General features: G+C 41.3%; 1 protein-coding gene across 1 annotated transcript in view; it reads left to right on the top strand.

Annotated features, from left to right (window-relative positions):
- Window positions 1–417: 417 nt before the first annotated feature.
- Window positions 418–23382, top strand: part of LOC308143994 (cadherin-12-like) — a gene marked incomplete at both ends in the record, with an annotated part of 107616 nt that continues 84651 nt past the window's right edge. The window contains one exon of the mRNA XM_080514967.1: window positions 418–663. Within this exon, the coding sequence (XP_080371093.1) occupies window positions 418–663 (246 nt within the window). The remainder of the gene's footprint in view (window positions 664–23382) is intronic.

The following is a 23382-nucleotide window of genomic DNA, read 5'->3' as shown; positions in this document are numbered from 1 at the left end:
TGAAATCAGTATCGTAGGCCCTGTATCATATTGCAAGGTACTGTGTGCTGCCTGCCACCTCTACTATCAAAGAATGAACACATCAAATCAACTCTGTGTGGTTATTATTATTATCATCACAAGATAGTCCTCGTAATAATAAACCGAATATCATTATTGTGGCAACACATGCAGTAAAAAGACGAGCTGGAGGCAAAAGGTCTGAACATTGTGTCCGTTTCCTTTCCCCACAGGTGATGAGCTCCACAAATCTCTGAGTGGGATTCTTGACAGAGCCGGGGGGGGAAAACTGCCACGCCACAGGATCACGCCTCCCCTCATTCCTTCCCCTCACACCCGCCATCACACACCGGTTCGCCGTGGCTCAGTTCTCGTCACCGGACTTTAGCCTGCGGACCTGAACCCCACAGATTGCCAATGCTAACAAGGAACTGCCTGCTGCTGTTCCTGTGGATTCTTGTCAACGAGGGTTCGGTCTCTTCTTTACACCCACCTTCGCCGCCACAGGGACGGGGCCGGACGGGGAGGGAGAACGCCAGGAGCTCGGTGGGCCCGATGAGGAATGGGGCGGCTGGATTTCAGCGGGTCAAGAGGGGCTGGGTATGGAACCAGTTCTTTGTGCTGGAGGAGTACATGGGGTCAGATCCGCAGTACGTGGGCAAGGTAAGATGGTTTTTTTTCTTTCACGCCCCCCCCCCCCCCCCCCCCCCCCCCCAGTTATTTATGGTGCTGCAGAAAGTCATAAATCACATAGTAAAGGAGCTTGGAAGAAATTGAATTGGTGGTAAATGGAGGGCGCTAAAGAACGTGAGGGAGATCAAATGGGAGAGAGGGAACGAAGAAAAAAAAAAAAAGCACTAATGTACAATAAGTTTAAAACTGCTCGGGTTTCCATTTGGTGAGATCATTTTATTCTCTTCATTGAAAAGGATCTCCACGAGTTCACAAAGAGAACAAGGAGACTTCAACATGGAAATCAAGCGTGATTTTCTTGGTTTATCACCGCATTAGCTTTATTTTATAGAGATACACAAAAAAGTATAAAAACAAAAAATTCAAACAAAAGATGTATAAAACAAATAAGGGATTGATTTATATAGAGAGAATGAGTAAAAATGAACAATATGGATTGCTGGCTGTCTCGAATGGTGGTTTTCATTACAAAAACAAACAACTGCATCATTTTCATCATTTGTCGTTCCCGTGAAAACAGAATTTACAAAACATTGCAATGTAAACAACTTTTCTGAAATGAAAAAAACTATAACTATGCATTTTTACTTGAATCGGTGTCATGTAAATGGAGCCTCAGTGTCAAGTCTTTAACTGCCGCAATTGAAGGTTTTGCACGAAAACTTATTTCATAACTGCACTTTATTATTCTTACTTTTCAACAAATACTAAGAAACTACGCCCAACGTATATAATGCTTATATTTAAAACTTATATTTCTTTTTTCTTTTTTCATGATCGGTATTATAGAAGAATCAAGATTGTGATTTTCCACTGGATTTAAAAAAAAAAAAAAAAAAAATCATTAAAATATCCTGTTTACATGCATGTTGCCATTTTGGTCAAATTATAGACCTCAATAACTAATTTCCAGTATTGAATTTCTCTGTTCACTTAATGTAGGAATAAATCTGCCGTCTCCGAAAGCAACTGCTGCCAGTGGCAGCTCTGCCTCTGCAGCCTCACTACTTTAATCTAATAATGCTTTCATTGTCAAACTGCTCTTTTTTGTTAGTGTTTTAAGATAGAAACAGTGGAGGGCACGGCGAGGAGGGGGAGAAAATCCATACATGCTAATGGAGTTGTGTCACATTTCTCTGTTAGACCAGCCAGACACACATGACATTGAAGCGGTGAGAGAATCGATGGTGTGGTAGAAATAAATTTAAATTACGGCCTTAGTAAAGCTGTCAGAACATCACCGTTATGAGCTCGGGAAGATGCTGACAGCAATAAAAAGACGGCAGAGATCCAATAGCCTGCGCCGAGACCACAGTGGGGTACGTACACACATCCTCTCAGATTTTCTGCCCCCGTCCTCCTCAAACCCCGGCCATCTCGTTTTAGTACGCGATTTTCTTTTTTTTTCCGTTAGATTTTATTTGCCGTCTTGGCTTAAGACATTCTCGTGAGCAAACTCTGCTGGGGGTTTAAGGCTAAAGTTGTAATTTGGCACTCCTGGCTTACATAGGATAATAGTAAGACTGACTTATCTGCCCCAGTGCCACTGCAATCAGCCCTGACGAGCCTTGCTGTTTGTGGAAGCCTCTGAGGGTAAAGCAAAAGGAGGAGGGGGGGGGGGGGGGGGGGGTCTGCTGCAGCACTGCTAAGTCACTTAATCCTTGGCTACTGCACTGCCTCCAAATAATTGACTTATTCTTCAGCATATGAAAAGCATTCAAAAAGGTCCTCGGACCTTTATTGGGAACTTTTTGAGGAGAAATACCACAGGATTTGTACCTTCTTTTTTTGGGGGGGGGCCTCTTAATGAAAATAAAAGTTGAACCAGATGATTCCCGCAGACTCGGAGGAGCCCGTCGAGGTGACATATACCGAGCATTTATCAAGCACCATCACAGAGGCCCTGAAGGTATCTGTTGTATTTCTAAGGTGCATAAATGGACTGTAATGGACCGTGAGTCTGCAATGAATGCTTGTTCTCCCATACATCACTGCCTTATTGTGGTAATGTATTCACTGCGGAGTGTAAACATGATTTCCATTCAGTGACCTGCGCAGCAGGGAGGCCATAGATCCTCTTCCTGCAGCAGAAGTTTCCTTCTGAACCATTTGAACAAGTTATTATCTGTCAGCAGACTATACAATAGCGGCTGGAGGCAGAATGTGGTCATGGTGGTTATTGTGGCAGGAACAAGGAAGAATATATGTGAGAAAGAATGAAGAAAACATTAAAAACTACAAATTCCTCATGGTTGAAGTTATATTACTTAATGTATCCACAGATCATTCTGAAAATTAATGTCGACATCCTGGTAGAACTATTAGACCCATCTCACGTCTGGCTGAGGCGTCAAAAATAAGGCGTCAAAAATAAGTAAAGAAATAAGTAAAGAAAGAAATAACCACTCACCCAAAAAATAATGCCATAAGCTTTACATTTTAAAGTGTTTCTTTGTTCCGGTGCAGAGTATACATGAGACAAATGTTTGCGTTTTTGAACAAAACCAAACAATTACTGCAGAAAATGACGACAATCTCAAAATAAAGCGAATTCTAATGAAACTTTCTGGCGCAACATACAGTGAAATACCCCAAATCAACCTCGAGAGCTGTTGCATTCGGGATGTTTTTACAAACTCCCCCTGACAGCATGGCTTTGAGGCGTCCTTGTTTCCACATTTACCCGTCTTATTTGTAGGATCAAGGTCGGCAGCCACGTAAGAAAGAAGAGGAAACCGGCGCCTAATCATGCTCAAAGACACAAAAGGCAATAAAGCAAATGAAAGAAAGTGTCAAGCGCAGTGTAAATACCGACACAGTCTGCAACAACCCAGCCTCCACATTCCCTAAAGATAACACTGATCTGTGGTGCCTCTTCAGTGGCGCCGAGCGCCATTGTTGTGTAAACAAAGTTCCTCAACTTGTGCCTTTTGCACAGAACTTGAAATATTATTTCAAGCTCGCCTGAATCGAATCAGGATTTTTTTTGGTTTGTTTGTTTGTGCTGGTGACAGGAGAACAGAGAATTGGGGGACGTTCACGTGACTCTGTCAGAACATTAAGCGAGACGACGCAGAATTCTCGACTTTACAAATAGAGCGTCAATTTCTGGCTCTTTTCTGACTTGTCAACATGAATTGGCAAATGTTTGAGGCATCAACAGTGACTATGAGACTATTTACAAAAAATAAATAAATAAATAAATGTTTGCATAACTTGTTTGGACAAAATCATTTGTGACAAGTCACCGACGAGTGAGATGGGAGCCGTTTTGTATTTTGCTGTTAAAATCTAATTTACATGGATTGGAACAAAACTATTTTTTTTTTAAAGTACAATTTATTTCCTTTGCGCACATACACACTTGCAGCCTGAATAAATTATTCATGTGTGAGTACAAGAGTGTGTATGTCGCTGCTACATGTTTATCCTGGCGATGAAATCAAACCCAGTGCTTTACTGGCATTTGCCCTGTATTCGTCGGCTCCTGCAGAGGTGGAGAAAACAAGTTATGTAATAATAATCTGAGGGATTTTTTTTTTTTTTTTTTTTTAGCCGGACAGTAGGACACAATCATCAGGTCACCCAACAAAACAATCTGTTGGATTTTTAGATTTAGGTTCTGAGTATTTTTGTCCTCTGTGTAATCTGTGTGAATGCACCCAAATAAAAAAAGCACCTCTTCCTCTTTACATTACTTTAAAGACGCGAGTTTCGCGACTACTGGATTTCACTTGACGATGACAAACATAAGAAAACATTTTTTTTTTTTTTTTTTGTAGATCCAATTCCAAAGAACCTCACCTTGCTGCTTCGCCTACTCATGCTTTTTAAATCCAATACATTACACATTCATGAAGCACAGGGAGAATTTTTTTAAGGACTGTCAAGTGAGTAACAGCAGTTTTTTCCCCCACAAAAATAAGATTGAAGCACGAGTGGAGTACTTTTTTTTTCTCCTTCTTTTCAAAGTATTGCTTTAGCATCAAGTTTCCGTGAATGAAAATGAAAACTTATCAGGAATTCAGGGTTTATTTTTTTCTGTATTCCAGCTAAAAACATGACCTGACTAACAAAATATTACTCAGAAATATGCCATTTGTCCAGTTTATCGAATGTTTTCAGGATTCTGTCTTATCTGCAGCAAGTGGATTTTTGTCTGTTGAATTGAATAGAGAATCACGACCCAAACCAAGGATTGAATCCCTTGTCACAATTTCTCCCCGTCTGTTCTATAACGTTCCGGTTCTCTCCCCTGAACCCAAAACTGGAAAAGCAGAAAATCTCCACCAGTGAGTCTGGTTCTGCAGGTTTCTTCCTTTTAAAAGGGAGTTTTTCTTTTCCACCGTCTCGTATGCAGAATTGTTGGCGTTCCTTGAGAAGTTGCATTTGGCACAGTAGAAATTAAATTGAATATAATTCCTATTAGTTGCAGTTGCATCCAGGAAAGTCACACATCCATTATACACAACTGAGAGATCACTCATAAGATCCCAAAATATATCCAGTATACATAGAAATACAATCCAGTCATTCACAACCAATATTTATTAATTTTTTTAAATCTGATTTTGGTCAGAATCGGACCTTGTCAGCAATGATGAACACAAAGTTTCAAGAGAACTGTACGAAACGCTGCGAACTATAATTACAACCGCCGGACCACGACTCATTAAGCAGTGGACACTGAAAACAGACTTAATAAGACAAAGTAATTTTGTCACTTGTGACAGCGTACACAATGCAAGACAAGAGGCGCAGCCAGGAAGGACAAGCGCTGGTGATGGAGTACACGGTCGGCGCTGGTGTTACGGTTCAACTGGTTCGCCTATTAACTGGTGGCTCTCGCCTGAACGCACCGGCGGCTGTTTGGGAGGAATGCAGATGTTTGGAAACGAGCGAGATAACATTTAAGTGTCCTTGTGGATGCCTTACTGTTGTCTTGTTCATTAAAATGTCAACACCTCCGAGTGTAAAAACATTCCATCAATCACCATACCGTAAACACAATTTCCAAAAGAACTTGGCAACAATTCATTTTATCTTTATGCGTGTGTGTATATGTGTGTGTAGAAAAAAAAAAGTTTGGAGGCAGTTGGGTCCATAAAACTAAACAAATAATTTCAAGCATCCCTGCATGATTAGCTTGCTGTAATGCATTTTTGAAGACTGTGTCTGCCTTTAAGCAACGTATTTTTTTTAATAAAGAAAATGTGTAATATCTCGAGCAGTAGTCAAACTTCGCCTCGCATTTCATTATTGCGAGAAGAGAGTGGACGAATGTGTCGGCAAGAGGGATGACAGCCGCTTTAATAGCCTTGATAATTTACTCAAGAACACTTGGTTAAAAGAAAAAAAAAAACATGGAATTAGAGTGCTGTGAAGGTCTTTGAGCAAATATTCCTGAGCACACACAAAATTAATAATCATGACACTACTAATAAGTATAAAACAAAGAAGAAGACAACAAAGGGCAAGGAGAAGGATACACACAAAAATACATCAGACGAGGTGGTCAGAAGAAGCAGACTGGGACGAAAAGAAGAAGGTGCAGGAGCGAGGAAGAGGAAGAAGCAGATCAAAAAGGAAAAGAAGGAACAAAGCAGAATGCAAATGAAGAAAAACATGCAGGAGAGGATGAACTGCAGAAGCAGAGGAAACAACAAGATGGTGAAACAGAAGACGACGAGAGGGAGACGAAACCGATTAACCAAACCGATAAACTAAAAGGCCACAAAGGCCTCAGACCTGGCTGCAAAACCGCCAGCGAAATTGTAAACATTTCAAAGAAAACTTCTTCTTTTTTTTTTTTTTAAAGCACATTACTTAAGAGTAGCAGAGACAACAAAAAAAACAGAGACTCAAGTTGAAATATGCTCCTGCATCCACACAGTACATTAAGTATACAGGTGTACTTTCCGGTTCTACCTCACACAGCCTGGATAATGCCGCGTGTTTCCACCTTTAGAAATTAAAAACCTGTGTTGTATTTGACTATTTTGAATGTGCATAGCACCTGAGTTCATTGTGTGGCCAATGCCGAGACTTCCAATTACAATTTTGTTGCGAGTGTGGAAGCACATATATCATGACAAAGGATTGTGATATCAGTGACGCCGCCATGAAAGTTGGCAATCGAGCACTCGCCTCAATTTTTTTTAAGAACATTTCACTAAAGTTTGCATGAGCAGGTTTCATTGAAATTGGCTTTATGTTGAGTTTATAGTCATTTTTGGGAGTAATTGTTTCGCCAATCTCAATCAAGGTAGGCCCTCCCTTTGACTCCTCCCACAATCAGGCAGCTCTGCTCTGGCACATGGCACCACGAGAGGAAGTACTTCCTCCTCTTTCCAAGATGGGCGTGTGTGAGGCGGAGCCAGTCCCGCTCGCACAGACACAGCAGATTCTGAATGCAGCTTCTATGGTCCAATATTCTAATGGAGGAAAATCAAGGAAAAGCTGGATGAGACCATGTGAAAGTGTTGCAAAGCTGTAGATTATGACCACTTTAAATTTAAAATGTAAAGGTTGTTATGGCACTATTTTACTTGTGGCCAATGAACTATATTATGCAGAATAGAACCATAGTTGTGTTGGATACCAAGATTCTGATCCAATGGTTTCCACTCAGAACGACGTTTCATTCACAGAGATAAAGGTGGTTTATGTCGAGCCTCATTCTGTTTCGAGGCCACGCCCAAATTTCCCTGTAGAAGGGATGTAATGATCAATCCTGCACATGGCTGGTGTGCAACGTCACCGCACAACGAGGGGTGGGTGATATCGCAAAAAAATATCACTTTTTTTAATAAAATATTACTTAACAGTCATTTTAACAGGATTTATGTACCAAAACACTAAAGAGCTTATTGAAAATAGTCAAATAGAAATGCAAACTAAAGTAACTGAGGTTATCTCGGAAAGTGCAGCAATTTAAACAATTAGCAAACTCCAGTGTCTATAACCTGACAATTGAAAATCTAAGCTTTTAAAACATATTAGTACTCAGGCATCTGGCACAGAGTTTCTTTTCTCTCCCTGGAAAGGTGGCGCATTATGACAGAGTACGTCTGAACGGTGGACGTACACACTTTTGCAAATCACGGTTGTTTGTACTTTTTCGTCCGGGTGGAAGCCAAACCATTTCCGCACGACGGCTGTCGGGTTTCTTTTCGGGGACCACTTCCAGCCGCGCTTCATTGATACACAACCAAAACAGAAACACTCGTAATTCGCTTTGAACGGTTGGTCAGGTGGAACCTTGTGAAAGTGAATCTTCTGATGCGTCTGTGCGTCATCATAGAACTCCAATGTATAGAGCGGGCTGAACAGACCTTTCTATGCAATGAGGAACCTGGCTGGTTTTCCCCTCTGGGCAAACACCCCCCCACCCCCCACCCCCCCACCCCCCACCCCCCCATCACAAGATCATATCTCAGCTGGTGCACGGTGTGCCCCTGTTAAGTTTGCGTCCTGGGCAGCTGCCCATAGCAAAATCCGCCGCTGATTCTATGATCCCTCTGCTTTGTCAGATCGTCAACACGTTCTAATCCTTCATGATCTAATGTGGCCATATCTACCCCGCCTCTCCGCACGACCATGACAAAACGTGTTTTTCCTGCACAGACACCAAAGAAGCAGAATGCTTCTTTGGTGTTTCAATGTTTAAAGATACAAGAAGCTCGATTAGTTGAGCCGACAAATCCATCTTTAATACCGACAGGCTTCCAGGTAGAGCTGGATGTGGGACCGTGTCACCAGAGGAACGGCACAAAAGCCTTTTGGGATCGATCCACTGGCTGAATCGAGCGCATCAACCCGACTGCTTCATTCAGCGTTTCAGTAAACAGGACAAGCGGCCACATTTACACAATGCGTTCAGGTGAAAACGGGAAACTTTCATTGCGTTTTAGGGTTCCGATTACACAACTACCGCATTTTCGTTGTTGTTGTTGTTTCTGTGTAAACAGACATCGTCTTCAGAACGCCACCGTGTCAACATGAAACCTTTTGCGAGAACGAAAAGCCAAAATCGATGCACTTTCACTTGAAACGTCGTGACAATGGGGCCTCGATCTGAAAGACTTCAATCTGACGGGCAAATCAGAGCATGCGAGGGAGCCAGTGTGTGTTTGAATTCAAAATGAATGTTAAAAAAAACAACAACTGCATTTTCTTCCAACCTGGTGTGCTTATAAGTCATGATTCAATTTTCTTTTCATCACATGCATACATTCCACGAGACGCTTGAAAGCGCTGACAGTTTCATCTTTTCTTCGGGTGTTGGGATATTCCAAATCACAGGTAAAGGCGGGAGACAAAAAGAAGAAGCCGATTCATCTTCACATGCCGTCTGCCCTATTTAGGATTAATGAGTGCCAGCGAAGCAACATTTCTTTTCTTCTGAAAGATGTGCCGGGTCTGCACTTGTGGTGATGGTGGCGTGGCGAGGCCACAAACCAAACAAACACAGATGAATGCACACGCAGGCTTTTTTTTTCTCTCACACCCTTTAATGTATGCGCGTTAATCTGAGAACACAAACTGTGAAAAACAAGTGAAGTAATATATTCATGCTGCTTTAACACACGCTTGCACTTAATCTTAATATTTGTCAGACTTTATATATTCTTGGGGTAACAGCTATTTGGTCAGGACAGCTGAGCCGGCAGGCACCGAACGTGAAGGGAATTCAGGAAATGCTGCAGTCACAACTCGGAGCAACTACTTACACTACTTACTTAATTATCCTCTTTGCTCCCCGAGGTGCAAATAAGGTCATGAGGAGATTCAGCGGGGTCTTTAGCGCTGCTGCTAGTCACTGCTGCGAGCATTAATATGGCTCTGGGTCCTTGCTCAAGGGCACCTGAACTGCTGCTGTTTGAAAAAGCGGTTATTTAATTTTTTTTCCCCCCCATACAGATGTCCAGAGAGTCTCTGGGGCACGAGGATCCCTCCGAGGAAGATGCACCTGCTACATGAAGTGAATTAAATTCAGTCTTGAAATGGCACAATGGAGGGGGTGACACTGTATTTGACTCTAAAGGGGAAAAAAAGCTGTCAAACAAGTGTTTTAAGAAAATTGTTGAGACCATAATAAGCTTCTGCATTTAAAAGTGAAAGGTAATATTGTGAAACTCCAAAACAATAGGCACTTTTTCTTCTCAGTTTTAAATTATATCTAGAGGAAACCAGAATTGTAAGACAGAGTCATAAATTCACAGGCTCTTTCAATACTGGTGCCGTTACTTGACAATTAGTCTTGCAACAAATAGAAACTGAATTTACAATTTCAGTTCATAAAGGTCTAAAACTCAGTCTAGATGGACTCAAACACTTCTGAACGAGTTGAATTTGAAGGGTTTAACTGGGTTAAATCATAGCCTGCAGGCCAGAACCGGCCCATCAGCCCACAGAGTTATAGCTGCCAGCTGTGAAAAAAATGTTAAGATTACCCGCAGTATATGTATTTGACCACCAGGGGCACAAATCTGTATAACTTGTTTAGTTTCCAGTCAGTATTGTGTGACAGGTCAGTTTGTTGTGGTCACGATTACTGGACAGATATAAGGGAGGATTCATGAGAAGTAACAGTGTTTCAGAAAAGTTATGTTTGCCCCCGTTTCCAGAGAGACCAGGTCCCAGCCTTGTCGAAAAGTTCCACCCTCCACCAAATCCCAACTTCTCAAAGAGGGATCATGGTGCCTCTATTGGTTTGATCGAGTACCGTAGATTTTGTTTTGTATAATTCATTCATAATCCCTTAAACAGTTAAAAATTACAATTTGGGGGGGAAAAAAACATGATTCTGAACATATTATAGTAAACATTCAATATGTTTAAAACAATCGTTAAGTGTCTCAGGCTTAAACCACTTAAACCAGAACCTAGAAGTTCGAATCATCACATAAATTGGCCATTTTAATTCTAAAACTGTGCTAAATGTTATTAGCACAAAAGCTGGAATTGGATTTCTCGAACAGACCGTGTTAAACTGTTAGCTAGTCATTGTTTGAATATTCACTCACTGAATAAATCAAGAAGAATTACCAGAGAAGTCTAATTCTCTTGGTTTTTCCATGAAAACCAATTAGTAAGTGATCACGATCACTGCAATTTTGGTCAAATGGATACAGAGGAGTACAGAGCACAATGTAAAACTCATTAAAATAGGGAAAGCAAATGTCATGGCAAGTTGCACCAATTTGGACATCGACATTAATAAAATTCTAACAGTATACACCTCTTCGCTTTAAAAAAGAAAAAAAAAAAAAAAACAATCGATGTCAAGGAACTTTGGAGATTCTCCGATTGCCAACAGCATTATTGCAATTTAGCAAAGAACGCCCAGAGGGTTGAGCGGGGTTAATGTAACAACCTGGTGCACTCACAACTAGATAATGCCGAGGCCTTTTCCTGTGCTGAGCAGTGATTATCTGCAAAAAAAAATCTGCCGTTAATGGTGTGGCTGTACATCAAGCCAAGCCGCTTCCTCTCACCCTCTATTAAACTCTCCACTGGAGCCTCTTTTTTTTTTTTTTTTTTCCCCCTCCAAACATCCCGATAGTCTTCAATCCTTCTGCATAAGAGCCATAAATTGCCATTTGAGGTATTTTTCTTCAAAGATCTAAAATAGTGCGGCCACATAAAGGAAATGCGCCCGTCGGTTTTGATGAGTGATAAATGTGACAAGTCTCGGAGCAGGTGCAATCAAAGACATCTCTCACAGCTGCGACTAAACTGCTGGGACTTTGACTGGATGCCTCAATTATATCTGGAGCATACAGCGCATCACTGAGCCGGTCCTGTGAAAGCATCGCATACAGTACGAGGCTTCAATTTGTAACCAAAAACAAACATGATTCGGGGATCAGATCGGGGAGTTGAGAGAGAGGATGCATTAAGATTTTCCCCATGTTCAACTGGTGAGGGAGTGGACCCACGAAAAACACACGATTTCCTTGAATCAAAAAAAAACTAAACTAAACCATAAAACTAACTGAAAATAGATTCCACATCAAAAGGAATCCACCGTGTTTGCTTCACAGAAAAACTCATACCGAACGTCAGCAGTGTTTCTTTCTGTATGAGAAATCTAACGGCGAGGCAACGTGCCAAGCTTTCTCCAAGGATGGAAGAAAATGCAGATTTGGAATCGCGTAAAATACTGCAAAACACTTTACTCTAAACACAGCACATATGGTAAAGATTAGTCAAGAATTTAATTGCTTTTGATCAGGGGTGTCAAACATTCAGCCTGCATGTCAACACTGCCCTGTGATATTGTTCCATTTCAAACTCAACCACATCAACTCACAACACTAACCCGCGTGTTGATTTCGTCCACATATCTAAGTTCATCCGGCTCAGCTGACCGACAGGCCTCCATCCAGTTAGAACTGCCAGGTGGTACATTCACGCAGACAAACGACCAAGTTGGATTGTTATTATGTCGACTCTCAACTCTGAAACTCCCAGGACAACATGGACTGGGAGTCATGACACTCTGGAGGCCGCCATTGATGTTATTGTCCGTCTACTCGCTCATATGAAGAAGAACTTTTTACTACAGTCGCAGTGCGCATGAACAGAAGCAGCATTTAAGATAAGTTGCATTATTCCATGAACCCAGAGTCTGAGTGTTTCAGAAAAGTTCCACCTTGGGAGAGGTTTTCAAAAAGTTGTATCATCAAACAGATATTCCACTTGAAACATCATCGTTTAAATGGGGGTTTTAATCCAATGTCCAAACCACGTCAATGAGCCAATTTCAAATTGGAGGAGCAACAACTTCCACTGAGTCGCGACAGATGGAGGAGTGAAGTCCACCTCTCTGCTTAAACTCAGAATAACTACTATTCCCGATGTGGCCAATAGGGGGTGCTAGCAGAGCCATGGACGTACAATCAAACAGTTTTCGAACGGTGCCTGATCCAAACAAATCCTTTCATGTCTACAATCTCTCTTAGGTTGCTTAGCAACATCATGCGTGTGCACGTACAGCCCCCACTAAAATCACACTTTAAACTGTTAAAAAATTTACATGGCGAGATTTCATATAGAAGCATGAAAATAGTGTTTTTCTCAGATCTGGCTTTGCAGTTCATCGTCCAAACAATAACATTCCTTCTTTTCCGCCTAGTGTCCCATTAAGGCTCCACAGCAAAGGTTAGAGTGAAAGAAAATGTCTTACTAATTTAATAACTTGTTCTTTATTCGGTTGGTATTTTAGAAAATATCACATTGCATCTGTAGGCAGCAAAAACAGCTGTAAAGGTTAACAAATGCTTTATTGTGGAGGTCAGGACTGAATTAATTCATCTTTTATTGTTTCTTAGGGGAAGAAAGGTTTTTTTGTTGGTTTCACAACAAATTTGTTCGAGAACAACTCTCAGGAACAAATTACATTTAAAAATCACATTTTGATTGTATCAATGTGCAGTAGATTGCACCAAGAGGGTTGTCGTGTCGAGTCCCGACCTCTCTGTGTGGAGTTTGCATGTTTTCCTTGTCCAACAACGATTGAGTTCAGTCGACTGAGGCCGATGGTCGACTCTCGATTGGCTTTTGTGTGAAGGAGTGGAAGATCTCCGGCTCGTAGCATTAACATAAACATGATTCCACTGCAGTTTGCACTTGCTTCTCCCCACTAAATTTCAAACTCATTAATTTCGACTGAAACATTGAGTATTGAAAAATGGAAGCCATTATTCCGAGATTATGTTTATCTGCTCTGACCTTATAGAAGCCAAACGAGACTGGATGTAGCCGCAGAGCGGAAGTTTGACACCACTGATTGGGGTAATCACACACGGAGTACATTCCCCTACGTGCGTCGCAACACGGAGCATGTGATCGCATGCGGTGTCATGCTCCAGATGTCTCCGTTTTGCACATGTGCAGACAAAAAGGTCACTTATTTACATACAAGTCAATAAGTCCCTTTTTTCTGGGAAAGGGCAGCTCGGCTTCTCCCACAGCTTGTTTATCCCCCTTTAGCTTCCTGCCTGACACGGAGTGACCATCCTCCTTTTTATTGATGGCCTCTTCCTCCCGGTCCCACCCCACACCTGGCTGAGATTTATCACCGATGCGGAGCCCGCAATTTAATCTTTCAATGAGGACCTATAAGAAGGACATAAAAACCTTTTCGACAAGACTTACACACCAGGGCACACAAAGAGTGATCCCATCAGCTGACCATATGAAATTTACAAGCCTTGCTCGCAGCGATGGCCTGTTCCACGCCGTTAAATACGAGTCGGTTTAAATCCTCCTGAATTTAGCCGCAGAGCAAAAAAACCTAAAGATCTCTCGTATAAAAAAAAAAAAAAAAAAAAGAAGGCTGTTTACATGCTAGGATGATGATGACAGCCGCAGCTGTAAAGCACTTTCAGTGGGACCGGCTGCGAGGCGAAGCGGCAGCTGATTAACATCGACTCACCAAAAAAAAAAAAAAAATCACAGGCTTCATAACTTGATTGCTTTGCACTGAGCTGTGCAGATGTCTATCCACTGACCTACAGCTAAGTGCAGCTCCAACATGCAGCGTCTGAGCAGTGTGACAAATAATCTTGCAGATTTATCCATTACATCCAGAAAGCCATGGCCAATACTCCGTGTGACATCACAACACTTAAACCATGCAGTTACAATACACTGGAATTGTTTTGGGTTCGGTTTTTTTTCAAGATGCATACATATTAACACTATGAGGCTGGTAACAGTTGAACTGATAGTTTTCCAATCAATATATTGGCAGTTCCATTCCCCATCTCTCCCTGTCAATTTAAATGTATTTTGGCAAGACATTGAACCTCAAGTTCGCACCAAGAGTTGGTGAGAACTTTGCATGGGAACTGTCACCACCCTTGTGTGTGTGTGTGTTGATACGGCAATGACATAATGGAAAGACTCAAAATATATCGTGCAACTCCGACCAGCATCATAGTTTTAAGTCTATTTATCTAAACTCAATTGCAGGGAGGATGTTTAACTAATATTGTGCTGCCCTTCATAAACAAAGACGATGCAAACTCTGTTTTTATTTCAAACATTGACGTGTAAACAGTTTGAGATTTTGTTGCAAAAAAGTTTTGTGTTTCCATGAAAACGTCAGATAAGAATGTCGTCAGTGTGCCACACGACAAGTTGGTTGTTTTTGTCATGAAACCACACACGGGTGGAGAGCAATATGCTATAAACATTAACAATGGCGAATCCCCGGACATTCATATGGACAGACGACCAAGTTGATTTTTTTTTTTTATTTCAGGTGACTCAACTATAAAACGAGCAAGTCGCAGGGGAATGTGGAGTCATGGCAGGGAGAAACACATTGAGATTAACAATCTCTTTTTCCAAGTGTGTCCTGGCAGGAACATCACAGACGACAAACTTAGGGCAATTTGAAAGCGTCACGACTTCTTCCTTATTGGTTCCCACAGAAATTACCCATAAGCCTTCATAAAAAAAACAAAAAAACTGGAAACCAATAATGTTTCCACTTGGCTGCCAAGAAACTGACATCATTGGGTTCAAACTGAGGTTTGCAAAGGCATAATGAGCTTCTAAACCAAAATCCTTTAAACCAAGGTTTAACGGATCCCTCCTAAACTGCTTCATATCTCATTACAACACATTGTGTCATTTTTCTTCCAATTATATGCGAATATGACAAGCACATGTTTACATGTGGGTGAATTAAGTCCCGGACCCTGAAATTCATTGAGAAATGTATTGGCTGTGCACCTCACTGTCCCTATGCAAAGTAACTTGAAAGGATTGCTGGTGTGAAGATTATGCATGAAGTGTGTCCAAGGCCGAGCTGCTCGTTTGAACATATTAGGAGCTTGAGAGCATTTACAATTGTAATGTACGTTGATGATGAATGTTGCAGGAAATTGTGAAAAGAACAGCTGAAATCAAAGCTAATGATGCCATTCATCTGTCCAACCAAAGTCATATTTTTCATATTTCATCCTCATGCATTAATGGACAATTCTCCCCCTCCTTCCTGCTAAACTGCCTGGATCATATTTCCAAATAATGTGCTGATACCCCCAATCAGTATCACTTACCAGCATGGTCCACATTTTCTTTTGCCCTCCCATTTGTGCGATGACATTGATGAGCAATATTGTTCCGATTTGGGGTAGAAAATTGCATTCTGTATGTTGTATCAATATTGCTATATTGTTTAATCAAGTGTGATATGAGAAAAGGGAACTAAGGCTTAACCCTGGTGTGTGAGATCAATAACAATCATGTGCATTAATTCAATGTGTCAGAGATAAGGTTTTACACCGTTATCTGCAATGCAAAATGTACACTAGGGCAACAGTCGGTATTATGTAAACCTGTGATATGCAATACTGGCGAGTGTTGCAGTTGCAATATGACTTGTGATAAACAAATACATAAATATTCCATTTAACAGTGCTTTTTTTAATACCAAGTCACAAGATGGCTTATTTGAAAAACTGGCTCGATCTCCTCTATACAATAATAAGTCGTGTCCCTCAATAATTTCAGAGATTCTCTGTGGAGCGCAACACGAGATGTAAACAGGATCGACGTCCAGAAAAACCACAAATCTCTCAGACCCCTTTTACACGGCGATGTTTCAAGTTTTTGTCATATTAAGTTTCATATTCATATTAAGTTTTGTGGCAAAGTTTTAAAATTATGGCTGTTTACAAGAAAATACCCTGTTTGTTGTTTTTGTAATGAAATCTCACACACACACGTCCATAAAACAATACGCTCGGAACAATAACGATGGCGAGTACTCATACATTTCAATGGACAGACGACCAAGTTGGATTGTTATCATGGTGACTGTCAACTATAAAACTACCGAAAAAAACGTACAAATTAAGTATAAGAAAGAAAACAAAACGTGACGCTCGAGTCCAATGTTGTTATTTTCTACTTGCACATGTGCTGAGGAAATATAATATCACAAATATAATGTCACCATAATTATTATTTGCCCAGAAAAAAACCCAAAACATTTCACACCCGGTACTGCACGGAGAAGGAGGTGAATCAGTAGTTGTTGGGCCATCGTTTACCCTCAAAGCAGCTTCAGCTCAGGATTTGAAATGCTAAACTGTTTATGAACGTCAGAAAAAAAATAAAAAAATACCAGAAAGAAGGAGCTTCCATGTACTTCATATTGTTGCAACCCCAGACCTACTGGTCAGATGTGATTGACCATTATGTCACAGCTTCTAAATACCATAAATAAACACACAAACATAAAATTGCAGACATGGGAAAATGAAATTATCTTGCTAAAATTGTATGGAGACAATTCTGCAGACATAAAAAGGTTCAGATCAGGGCTTTGAATCATGCTTAATTTTCTTCATTCCTTCATGGAACGTTTTTCAAAGTTCTTTTCATTTCCCAACATGCAGATACAGATAAGAACCCGTTGTGGATTCAAGAGTTTCCGTTTAAATAACTATGAAATTGATGATTGAATAAGATCACTGCAGTGTGCAAAATGGGAATAAATTCACAGATCACCAAAGCAATTCAAGTTGTGGTTATCACATTGATGCCAAACATGGTGACATGACTACAGACACCCATACTCATGATAATGTTATATGAATAGCACACACAGTTGTCCACAATGAAAGCAATTGCTGATTTATTCAACAACCAAAAATCAGTTTGAGTAAAAAAAAATATATATTTTATATATATATATATATATATATATATACACACCAGACTACATCCATAGGAGACTTCAACTTTGTATACATAAAGTTGAAGTCTCCTGTGGATGTAGTCTGGTTCAAATCCTTTAATCTGTTCATGTAAACCCAAACAGGATTGATTCTGCACCGATCGGTGCTCTGTGGGCGACACCCCTCTTTCTTGTTCTTTACCCTGAAGGTAGTTCTCGATACACAATGTCTGTATATTTGGGGACGATTCAATCAGCTGGAGAGCATATATTCAGCCAGACAGCTGTATTATATGGTGGATAAGAAGCAGAGAAGAGCTCCTACACATTTTTGGGAACTTTTCGCCGTCTATGATGAAACTGCAGCGTGGCATGTTGACTCGGGAAACATTTAGCAGCACTATTTCACACTCCACTTGTACAGACGTCAGAAGACTGATGAATGCCTAATTACACGGCATCACATGTACCATTACATTCTGTTGCCATGCACCCACACCTGTCAATTTTCTCACGTATACGTTTACCAAGGTTGCATATCGGCACGCATAGCCTCCCATGTGAGCATTTTTCCCCCCCTCCTCCCTCCATCCCCATTACCTGACTGAGGCATGACACAATCCAGATAGGGAGCTGGGAGCTGTCAGCAGTAAAGAAATGGCTCAGGAGCCAATATCGATCAGCTATAATAAGCTCCTAGTATTTGACACAGTGGGGTTTCCCCCCCCCCCCCCCCCCCCCCCCATCTCCATCAGCTGCACACACCGGCAACACCAACTACCTGCAAAAACTTGCCATAAGCAGCCGTCATGATGCGGCGTGTATGGCGTGGCACCGGCCCCCCGACAGTACGAGCTCGGGAAGCCACCTACAATATGTCAACACGCCAACATGCTGCCACTAAGTCATCACGCTGCCGCGCTGGTAGGACAGTGGCTGAATGGCTGTTGGACTGAAAGGTGGCTTCAGACCTCATAATGAATAGCAGCATAAAAATAAATCCAAGGCGGCAGCAGGTGACGGATGCACACAAAGCCAATGACACATCCTGAATGATACCCAGAGCACACTATTGCTGCACCACCGGTTCAGGAATGGGTTACTGTTGTCAAGTGAGAAATACCAATAACTATCTCGGTGAATAGCTTAATCCATACAGACAACTTCTCATTCGAAGAAAAGTATTCTAAAGAGTTACGGATTTGGAGATGCAGGTCCGCCGGACCATTCGAGGAACAATGTCGGCACGCTAACCGCAAAGAGTTTGCAGGCTTTGATATGCATTCCTGAGAGGAGCTCCGCATAATCCCGGTCACAGAAATCCAATTACAGCATTTTCTACAGAGGTTGGTTACGTTTGCCACTGAAATCGCTCAAATTAATCAATATGCCGTTTTACTGCATAGCCAATGAAGGCTTGCATGCTCCAAATCCTGCGACTCGTGAGGGGGGGGGGGCTAAACAGTCCTTCCTATGGAAGACACTCACTATTCTAAAAGGTATAAGACAACTCCACATACAGTGAGATGAGCCATCATTCAACACAATCATCTTCACTACTTGGTGACTCGCTTCAGTCAATACAAGTATATTGCGTTGATGATTAATAGGAGATGAGCAATGGGCTTGCCAATACTTATTTTGACAACACTGCTGATATGCTGGCTCACGCAGCTCATTAAGGGCCCACGGTGAATCCAAATGTATCTAATTCATCAAAACAAGGCTAAGCAGGAGTCCCAGGCAGTGTTCAGACTCATAGTGCTGTACTATGGCCAAGATCAGGACCGGTTTGCAGTCACTGTGGTACATTTAATTTCAGACTAAAAGATGTGAGTAAAACACAAACTGGAGAGCTGCTGTGATATAATCTGGTAAAAAAAAAAAAAAAAAAAAAAGGCTGTGTGCTGAGCTAATGAAACACAGCGGATGTTGGATTAATGTGGTGGGATTTTCACAAGCCAACAACTCGGGGGGTGGGGGGGGGGGCATAAAATGTGTGAATAGTCAAAACAACAGCAGGGATTCCTCCGTTATGTACAGCACTTAAAATATACTACGGGTATTTTCACAAAAGTTGGATCTGACCTTTTTCAGAATCAAACATGCAAGGAAAGCAGAAGATGTTTCCAATTTGATTAAAAATGTGGAAATAATTTGCCATTTTGTACTGGTGAAGGCACGACATTAGCATACATTCCAAAGTCTGCCCCTTTAGTCTTGTAATAACAGTTTGAACCACAAGATGGTGCATTGAGCAAGTCACAGAAGCATCAAGTTATAAATAGTAATCAAACAATGGCTGAAAGTCATCACACTGATTCATTTGTGATAAACAGGTAAACACCATTTAATTGCAACACTGACATGCAACACTGTACACCAGAGCTATGACAACTTCCCCTTTCAGTGACTACATTATGTTTTAAGATGTCAACAGTGACATGTAATTTGAGTTGGACCAATTTTGCAATCCGAAAGTAGACTTGAGAGTCCTACATATACAGCTAGTTTTATAGCATCTATATCCTAATTATATGGAAAAACAGACATGGGTCACTGAAAATGTTTCTAAAAAATAAAAAAAATTGGTCAGGTATGGAAGGAGGTGACAAACCACAAAGTCAAATGCAAATACTCCTTCAATATTGTAAAGCTGAATGCATTTTAAGGTACAAATGAGCACTTTGATTCAAAAGCCATGTCGCGTTCTGCTATTTTATACGTTTTCACATTGAGAAGAACTGAGTGGAACTTAAGGCTCAGAACTACTAAGGAGGGCTGCGGTGTCATGCGGGACCCTTGGGGAAAATTACGTGCCCGCCCCTGACCTGAAGCGCAAATGTAGAAGGTTTAACACTGCTGATGCAGAGGTTCACTACTTTCATTGCCTCAACTGTTTTAGAGGCGGAGGTAAAACTGCCCGGTGGCTGAAAGGGGAGAAAAGAAAAACACTGAATTTACCAAATTGAATCCAAACAAGAGTTTCAGCAACTTCATAATAGAAGGATTTGACAAACGTAAGAACTAAAAACTGCATTCTGAAGGTACCTTAAAGAGTTTTGTTTGTACAATCGTTCATGGTCCATTTGGCATGTCAGAGATGAATATAAGAATAAACTGAGGAAGAACACAATAAAAGAGGAAAAACACAACAATTTCAGATTCAAGGGTTCCCTAAATGAGAAAAATATTGAATCTGACCCAACATTTGTGATGAACACGAATTTCGATATCTTATTTTCAGCTCATATCATGGGACAGCAGATTCTGTATATTTTAGGACTTTGAACATTGCATCTTTAATATGAAAGAACAGGAAAATCTGTTGAAGAAACTGCGACCGTATCTGCTGGTTTAATTTGCGACGGGGTGCCAGAAGTCAGCACGTAACCACAGAGACAGGAAATCAGTGGCTTTAACGTTTATGAGATCCTTGTCTCCAACGGGCTTATCAAAGTGTCTGATCCACTCCTTGTACACTTTGCTGCGGACCCTGCAGCCGACTGGGAGGTATTTTTCTCTCTCCAATCTGCCTCATCTGTTTTGATGACGTACGTTGTCCCAAACACATTGAGTCTTTGTCCCACTTCTGTCATACTGGCCTCAAATATCTCGGAGCCAGATTGCTTTGACTGACCTTCCTCTGCGTCTCATTGGCTCGTAATCATTACATCCAGTCATTTGATCGGTACATTTCAACGTTTACATGCAGCATGAGAGCTGACGAGCCAATCAGAGGCCGAGAAGTGCGGGTCATGTTGAGGCTAGTGTTGCGAACCGATAAATTGTGTGACAATGAGCAGAGACTATGAATGAATTTTCACTAAATAATCAAACATGCCGCTGTTTCTAACAAAATTACATTTTTGGCTGCTTTATAAGCAAAAATCAAGACCATATCCACTTTTCCAAGGAGAATTATCATAATTTACAGACTATTAATAATAATGATAATAATGCATTGGTTTTATATTGCGTATATGCACCATACTCGATGGTGGTAAACTCCGGCGGTAGCCACAGCTGCCCCGGGGCAGACTGACGGAAGCACGGCTGCCACTTTGCCCCATCGGCCCCTCCGACCACCACTAACCATTCACTCTTACGCTGCCTTCACACAGGCAGTTCGGGGTTCAGTGTCTTGCCCCAGGACACTTTGGCATATGGGCAGGCAGAGATGGGAATGGAACCTACAACCTTCCAATTGGGAGACGAATGCGTCACCCAAGTTATCAGGCCTGAAGCTCTTTGACCCGTAAAAATCCATGAATTCGCCGCATCGTTGTTTAAACCGGAGGGTTCAAAGCATGTCAAATAAGTCGCGGCTTATAGTCCAGAAATTACGGTACGCTATTTCACCAATCTGCAAAACCTCCCCTCGTTTTGACCATATTTCATTTCTTCCGCCACCAAGACCTGCAATCCTGTTTTCTATGGCACAGATTCTTGTCACAATATTCTGACCCGAAGAGGGTTTACAACTTTAAAACAGAAATTTGTTTGCAAAACATACGAGCGGTGACGTCAAGGCTTTTCTTTTTTTTTTAACACCGTGCAAAGTGATTAAAAAAAAAAATAAATCTTCCAAATCTGACGTGTTTGTATGTTAACAGCAATTTTGTTCTAATTCCACCCACACAGGTTCTTTTTATAGCCGCTTCAACCCTGAGCAGAGTCCCTCACTAATTACGCTTATCATGCAAGTTTGAGTGAAAGGACATTATTAACACACTACGGAGGCAGAGCATCATTCTGTCGCCGTGAGCCAGCCCTCAGCCGTTACTCACGTGTTGATCTACTTCAGGTTATTAGCAATACAATCACTGCAGCTCCTCACACGCTGTTTTCTTTGGTTCTCAGAAAAGTGGGAGTCGCGTCACGCGGAGAGGAAGATTTTCCCGGAGGAGGTTCTGGTCATGATTCCATCTCGCCTATTGAGAGCGAAGAGTGTTTTGTGGTTTAGACAAAGCCCTCGTCTTCCTCTTTAATAAATCAATCTTTTCATATAATTGATTACCATTGTAAGCATAATGGAATTTTTAATTAATATCAGTACACTTTCGCATATAATTAATGGAGGCAACGTGCCCCTTCTTTTTATACATTTGCATTTCTTTTTCAACCCTAATGGTGCAATCGTGAAGGAATGAATGTGCAGGTACCTCTCCTGGGTACTATTGAATAAACTGCAAATGCTTTTTTTTTTCAATGCTAATGCATTGAGAGGCTGTCTTTTTCCCCCCACCCACAAGTCAAAAGACAATCAAATGTAAACTCATATATGCAATGCCCTGAATATATAATGTACGCAATCATACGAATGTGCAGAAAACACAATTCAATAAATGGGATTTTCTGATGACTGATGATTATTGGGGCTTAGGGGCATATTACCAATGTTTTCATTGTATTGAGGGTATAACAACTATACAGTAATCAGTGTTATTGTTCGTTCCTTTAACAGGTTCTGCGCATGTGATCCAACCGAACAAACAGAAAATAAGCTTATGCAATGGAAAAGCAGAGCTGGACTGAAAATAACCTTATTAAAAGAACTGAAAATTCATCAAGTACAGACTTCTCTATGAAGTGGTTGCTATGATGTCTGCTGAAAGTGTGTTTGGCACAAAGGACACTACTTCCCGATCTCAAATTTCCTAAAACTATCAATCCTCTTTCTTTATTTTCTTAAATTCAGCAGCACACATTGCAGACAATTGGTATGGGATTGCATAAGGCTGCACAGAGGTGTCCATGTTCTGCACCTCTGTATGCATCCTGCCAGGGATGAGCTTTAACTAGCAAAAGGCTGGAGATCCCATTTCAGCCGCGCTGACGCAACAGTCCATCTGTGGCCGTGAGCTCACCAGTGACAACAGCAGCATTATTTTCCTGCTCTTTTCCAGGAGTGTAATTGCATCGGACCAATGGGATTAAATGGTATGACAGTGTGCGGCGTCGTTCTTGTGGGATTATCCGGT

The sequence above is a fragment of the Blennius ocellaris genome, assembly GCF_963422515.1.
Source record: "Blennius ocellaris genome assembly, chromosome: 19".
Classification (NCBI taxonomy): Eukaryota; Metazoa; Chordata; class Actinopteri; order Blenniiformes; family Blenniidae; genus Blennius; species Blennius ocellaris.
Note: the sequence above shows the minus strand (reverse complement) of the source record. Positions and strands in the feature narration are given on the sequence as shown.